The sequence below is a fragment of the Telmatherina bonti genome (genome assembly GCF_933228915.1).
Source record: "Telmatherina bonti genome assembly, chromosome: 5".
In the NCBI taxonomy this organism is placed as follows: Eukaryota; Metazoa; Chordata; class Actinopteri; order Atheriniformes; family Telmatherinidae; genus Telmatherina; species Telmatherina bonti.
In genome coordinates, this window is record NC_136623.1 from 32,744,396 (window position 1) to 32,750,843 (window position 6,448).

General features: G+C 38.8%; 1 protein-coding gene across 1 annotated transcript in view; it reads left to right on the forward strand.

The window, feature by feature from the left end:
- Window positions 1-5,562, forward strand: part of coq3 (coenzyme Q3 methyltransferase) — a 7,604-nt gene extending 2,042 nt beyond the window's left edge. Inside the window, exons 3-6 of the mRNA XM_079240690.1 lie at window positions 230-329; window positions 3,591-3,848; window positions 4,827-4,986; window positions 5,196-5,562. Coding sequence (XP_079096816.1) covers window positions 230-329; window positions 3,591-3,848; window positions 4,827-4,986; window positions 5,196-5,368 — 691 coding nt within the window. The 3' untranslated portion in view covers window positions 5,369-5,562. The remainder of the gene's footprint in view (window positions 1-229; window positions 330-3,590; window positions 3,849-4,826; window positions 4,987-5,195) is intronic.
- The last annotated feature ends 886 nt before the right edge of the window (window positions 5,563-6,448 follow it).

Here is a 6,448-nt window from a genome sequence, read left to right on the forward strand (position 1 = left end):
TTTGTGTTTGGTGTCTGAGGCTGTCAGGAAGGATAATCTGAGGGTGTTACATGAGTGATGTAGGAGGGATATATGCACCTGTGTGACGGAAGAGGCAAGAAAACATGTATTTTTGTTTTTATTTAGCGGCAAAGACTCCAGATAGTAAGAATCACATCCCCCCTCATTTTATTTTCAAGTAGTGGTTTGAACACATGAGACAAGGTTGAAATTTTGACTTTTCTCACAGGGATAATCTGTTGAACGTGCACAGAGCGCATCACCCTGGGAAACCGCTCGCCGGACTGAGGATCCTGGATGTGGGCTGTGGGGGAGGTTTGCTCACAGAGGTAACTTTCCTCCTCATCACACAGAGGCTTTCTTTTCCATAAACGTGCGCAGTCAGTGTGTTCCACTACTGGTCCTCTTGGATGTCACCTCAGCTCTCTTTATCTTGTGGTTTGACTGGTCTCAGTGTGGTGGATGGGACCCTTGCTCGTGTACAGTTGTTTATCTGTTTGTTAGTGTTGATAGCTGGTCAGCTTGCGCCGGAGCTGGGGACACACCAGCCATGCCGTGTGATCTGAGAAGACAAAATCAGGTCCTGTTGTTAGATGGCTCTGGAAGGCAGATTGTCGTATCGAGACAGAAGAGCACACAGAAATGCCATGTTGGTGTTGTGGATGTTGCTGCGTGTCTCGTCGCTGTGAATCTGTCAGGATAAAGCTGTGGGAGGACGCACGTCAGCCCCTCTGGCCAGGCGAGCAGTTTAACACTTTTCACCAGGAGAGGGCGACATAGTTCACTCCCAACCACTGTCGCTAGCCATTGTGAATGTCAGAATGTCTGTTTATGTGTCTTTTTTATTTACTGTCTTCTGTGATACCAAACCTGAAATTGCTGTACAACAAATCTACCTACGGGTAGAAATAAAGTCACCTGGACTGTTCAACAAAAGAGAAAGCTAAAATGCAAGAGCCATGACATAAAAGTAACTAAATACATTTACTCAAGTATTTTGAGCAGTTTTGAGTGACAGGGTTTTCATTTGATGCTCCTTTAAGCCTCCATTCTGCTTCAGTTCTACACAAAATACAGAACTTATTTTGTTTTTCATTTTGTCTGCTTAAAAATCTGATGACGTTGCAGATTTATCAGGAAGTTCAGGACATCTCCTACACCTGCTACAGTAGTTACTGATATTCTGACGATGCATTGTAAATGTTTTTTATGCATCATTTTCCATCTTTAAAACCAAAGAGTGGATATTTAATCTTAACCTATACAGTGTTTCAACATCTGTAAACTGTTGTTCATATGAGACTAAAAAAAAAACTGCCTTGTAAATTTCTCCATTATTACATTTTGCTAGATTATTTATGATAAGAAGTAGTGGTAATTAATGTTATTGTAGACCCTGCACCAGTTGATACCTTTTTTTAAATGTTAATTTGATATTAAAAACATGGAAAGAAGAAAATGTTTTGCAACTTAACCAGGACAAAGCTGAGGTTTTGGTTATTAATGATGAAGCTCAGATGGAGACACAGTTAGTACATCTGCAGTCTGTCACTTTGAAGCTGTGAAGCATGTTGGCTTTATTTTGAATCAGATCATAGTTTTGTCAACAGGTTAGAAATGTAGCTCAGGTGGGTTTTTATCATCCTAACGATATTCTAACAACATGATGCTTTGAAATGTGTGCGGATGCAGATACATTTTTACACCATTTTAATACTTTGAGAAATGATAATTGACATATTTTCTGGTCTCCTGAAGGAAACTGTGACTTTAAGAAGGGAAATACGCTCACTAATCATGATTATTTACAGGTTCAGACACTGAAACAGCCTGTTGTCAGTAGAGTCAGACACTTTCTCAGTGGCTGAATTTAAGGACAAAAGCTGAATTCGCATGAATACACTTTGAGTATAATATTGTTGGACCTCTGAAACCCAGATGATATAGTTGAAAAAATATAAAATATGGGACATTTTACTGGTTTGTAAGACCTTTAATGGTATTGGTTTTCAGTACATTTTACATGATGAGCCTCCAGGTCTTCAGAACAGCATCTTCTTTTTAAATAAACGCCAAAGTTAGAACTAAAATCCACAATAGAGACAACTTTATTTTGGTCTATACTTGTGGATGAACTTTCTTGGGGACTTAAAAAAAAACCCAAATGTTTTGTAAAACCAAACTACTTTTTTAAGCTTGCTTTAGTTGAATTGATAAAAGCAACATAGATTTGCATTTTAAAGTATTTTAACTTGTGTTTTTATTCTATTTTTAGTTGTTTATTTCCTTTCTTCATTTTTTATTTAATTTATCCATAATAATTTTATGTTCTTATTTAATGTCTACGTTAATGTTGTTTTAAAGTTCTATTTAAATCCTTTTTGATCTGTTATAATGTTTTATTTTATCTACCTCATCTCTAGTTTTTCCTTGCTGATGGTGATTTCATACACAGACACAAACACAACCACATAAATATGCCATTTTATGTCTCTTTAACCCAGCACATCATGAATCAGCATTTTGGTGTATCATAAATAGTTGCAGTAACACAACTAATTCATTGCAAAAGGCTTGATAACACAAGTAACGCTTTATTTGTCCCACAGTGGAGAAATTCCAGTTATTACAGAAACAAGTGTAAAGTTAACAAAATAATTTGTCAATACTTTAGATAAGAGTAAGAATAAAGAGTCCCAGTGTGGAAGTGCTACAGTAAACAACTGATGATGAAAGCAGTAATATAAAGGTTGCCATTTTTACATACGTGCTGTATAGCAATTACACTATTATATGTAAATATTAACTGTAATAAAAGCAATAAGAGCATGTTGGTGCATGTGTTACACGACTATGTATCACCCTGTGAACACGTAAAGCCGCAACTGCACAGGTTAAATGCATGCAGGTGAAAAAATGATGATGTAACCTGAACCAGCTGTGCTTTAAAAATGTGCCAAACAAGTTTTCTGCTTCATAAAATCTTAAATAATCTTTACATTTTAAAACTGAGCTATTTAACACCAGATAATTACGGTCGGCATCAAAGCTACAATGTGAATGTCGCGCTGGGAGCTTGTCCTCAGCTGGGCTGCTGCCATAAACTGGTATTATACTGGTATTACAGGGTTGTATTTACTCACATTTTTTCATCTCCTATGTGTATTTTCCTTTGATTTACAAATAAACTAAATTCAAATAAGGTTACTATAATTTAATGGTATCTTATCCAACAATGCACCATTCAGACCAAACTACTGTTTTTATTTCGCCTACAGTTCGCTGAAACACTTAAAATGTGCTTTTTACTTGATTCACAGGGCATCTTAATGTGCTAAAAACAATGTATAGGCATGCAGGGAATGTTTGAGGGATAGTTTTCTCTTCTGGACGCAGAATATAAATTCATATTAGCAGGAAACTGATGTATGATGATGAAACACATGTATGAAGGAGGAGCTGAGGAGAAGGTTTTGAGGGACAGCTTATGTTGGAAAAAAAACTCCTCTTGCGACTGTTTTTAACTCAACACAGAATTTAGATAAAAATGTCTCCAAGCATGTAATAAAAAAATGAGCCTCTTTCCTCAGCCACTGGGTCGCCTGGGAGCCAACGTGTTGGGCGTCGATCCAGTAGAAGAAAGCATCAGCATCGCCCAGCTGCATTCGTCACATGACCCAGACCTCGCTGACTCGGTGTCCTACCGGGCGTGCACCCTGGAGGAGCTCGCAGGTGAAGAGGGGGGCGAGCAGGGAGGGGCCCAGTTTGACGCCATTGTGGCATCTGAGGTTGTGGAACATCTGGCCGACTTGGAAACGTTTACCTTCTGCTGCAACAGCGTGCTGAAGGTCCGTCTCGTCACGTGTTTTTTTTTTTTTTTCCTTCACTCCCTCGTCTCTTTTCTCAGTACAGATATTCCTGCATGAATACCGTATGTGTGTGTTTGAGTGTTCACCTGAGTGCCTCTTAATGTGCATATGGGGACTTTGTTGTGTTTGCATCTGTGTTGCATCTCTGGGACTTGCTGTGTGTGAGATTTGGAGTGTGTTTCATCAGTGCTGAGGCCTGAGGATCGTAATCTCCTGGGTCAGTGGGCCAGAGGAACTGAGAGGACAAAATAAGAGACTAATCTTCACTGCCTCTGCTTGTTGATGAAACACATACACACTTTTCTTTCTGACCGAGCAGGAGGCAGAGCCTTTGGTTATCAGGCCCCTCTCTTATGGAATAAGCTCCCAGTTAGTGTTAGGGAAGCAGACACCCTCCCCACCTTTAAGACTAGGCTGAAGACTTATCTTTTTGATAAGTCCTATCATTAGGGAGGGTTAGCATCCCTTAGTTATGCTGCTATAGGTTTAGACATTTCCTAATACACTGAGCTTCTTTCTCTCTCTCTCTTCCTTCCTGTTAATTGGGAGTTTTTTCCTTCCCACTGTCGCCAGTGTGCTTGCTCAGGATGGGAGATTGAGTTGGTTTCTTTATATAGGCTATTATGAAATGGCTTTCATTATGGTTTTTTTTCTGTCGTAAAGCATTTTGAGATGGTATTGCCGTGATATGGCGCTATATAAATCAAGTTGAATTGAACTGACCCAAATTTCTCTAAAACAACCTTTACCTCTGTTGAAACTCTTAATCCCATTTAAGTTTCACCCTGATACTTTACACTCCTCTTCCTGGATTCTTTCCACTAAGGGCTTTAAGTCTATTCTATATATATCCTGTTTACTAAGACAGCAGCACGCCTTTGGTTATGTAACTGGAACCTGTATGAAAGTCCTAAAACATGATTTCTGAAGAAAGTTTTCTCCTCTTTTCATGTGCAGCCAGGCGGGTCACTCTTCCTCACCACTATAAATAAAACCAACCTGTCATACGCTCTGGCTATCGTCGTGGCTGAGCAGCTGCTTCGCATTGTTCCCAGCGGGACACACGACTGGGAAAAGTTTATCAGCCCAGAAGAGCTGGAGCGCCTCCTGGAGCCCAGTAAGTCCATCTGATTCCAACATGTGAGACAGATCCAACACATGGAGGCATTTCCCTCCACGCGAAAAATAAAAAAGGGCAAGTGTTTAAAAAGGTTTTAAAATGTCGTGACAGCAAAATATGTGAAGCACACAGTGAATATTTTCTATCTTTGTGTGTATTTTTTAATTGCCTGTGATGCCATCTTTTGTGTTGCTGTCCTTTGTCAGACGGTTTCTTGGTTCAGTCTGTCCAAGGAATGATGTACAACCCCGTATCTGGAGCCTGGAGCTGGACCAACAGCACTGCCATCAACTACGCTCTGCACGCAGTCAAACAGAGTGATGAAGCCTCAGACAGCAGCCCGCATCCAGAGAACCACGCTGCTGCTACACACAGCTGAGCAACTCCAAGCCGGAGCATGTATGAAAATAAAAACAATGATTCAGATGCAGGGATGGAGTCCTGCCGCCTTATTGGCCAGCTTTGACGCAGCACACAAGACTGAATTTATTCAAGGAAAGAGAAAAAATTTCCTCTAGATATGATGAGAAGGACTCTGTGGTGTTGTTGAAGTGTTAAATAAACATTAAGTGTTTAATAAATGATGAAAATAGACCCTCCTTTTACTATATTCCTCAATAGTGCAGCAGTTAATTATTATTATTTTTCTGGTTTTTTTTTTTTTTTTAAGGTCAGCTTAGCATTTTGAATTAATATTTAGCAAATCTTTATCTCTTCCATTAAAACTAACCTTTTATGTGTTGGACGTGTTTAATCTGAGCATAGGATAAATCCAATTTATTTGGTCCTGGGTGCCAACTAAATAAGGCTTTATGAATTCCATTTTTAGATGCTAAGCCTGTATAAATTGTGCCCTCACGAGGAGGGGGGAGGGCAGCCACTTCCTCTGGGATTATAATGGGTTTCATGTGGAAGTATTATGTAACACAGATCTCACCCTATGGCAGCGAATAAGTCACGCTTGTATGGTGTTCTTAAAGAGACCAATAACGGCTTTAAATCATGTTTAGCCTAAAAAAAAATGATTAAAATTAACAATATCAGACCGATGTCCACTATTATCGCATTCTGTATGTGTTTAATTCTGCGTACTTGTATAACTAACCTACAGTTGTGCTCATATTTATTCATTAAAGAAGGAATAAAACAGCTGCCTGTAAAATAAGATGAAATTGACTAAAATAATAATAATAAAAAAATCTTATGAAAATCATTACATTATTTTCTAATTCTGGTTCAATAGAAATATTTTTTAAAAAGCAAACAAATAGGATAATTTATTCCATATTCCATCACTCATAAACTAATATTTAGTTGAACAATGCTTTAATGTTTCCGCTCCAGTCAGGTGTTTTCTGTTCCTCTCAGTCAGACTTCTGCACCTGTTGACAGGTATTTTGTCCCACTGTTCAACAGAAAAGTGCTCTAATTTATCCAGGACCTGTTTGTTTGTTTTTCT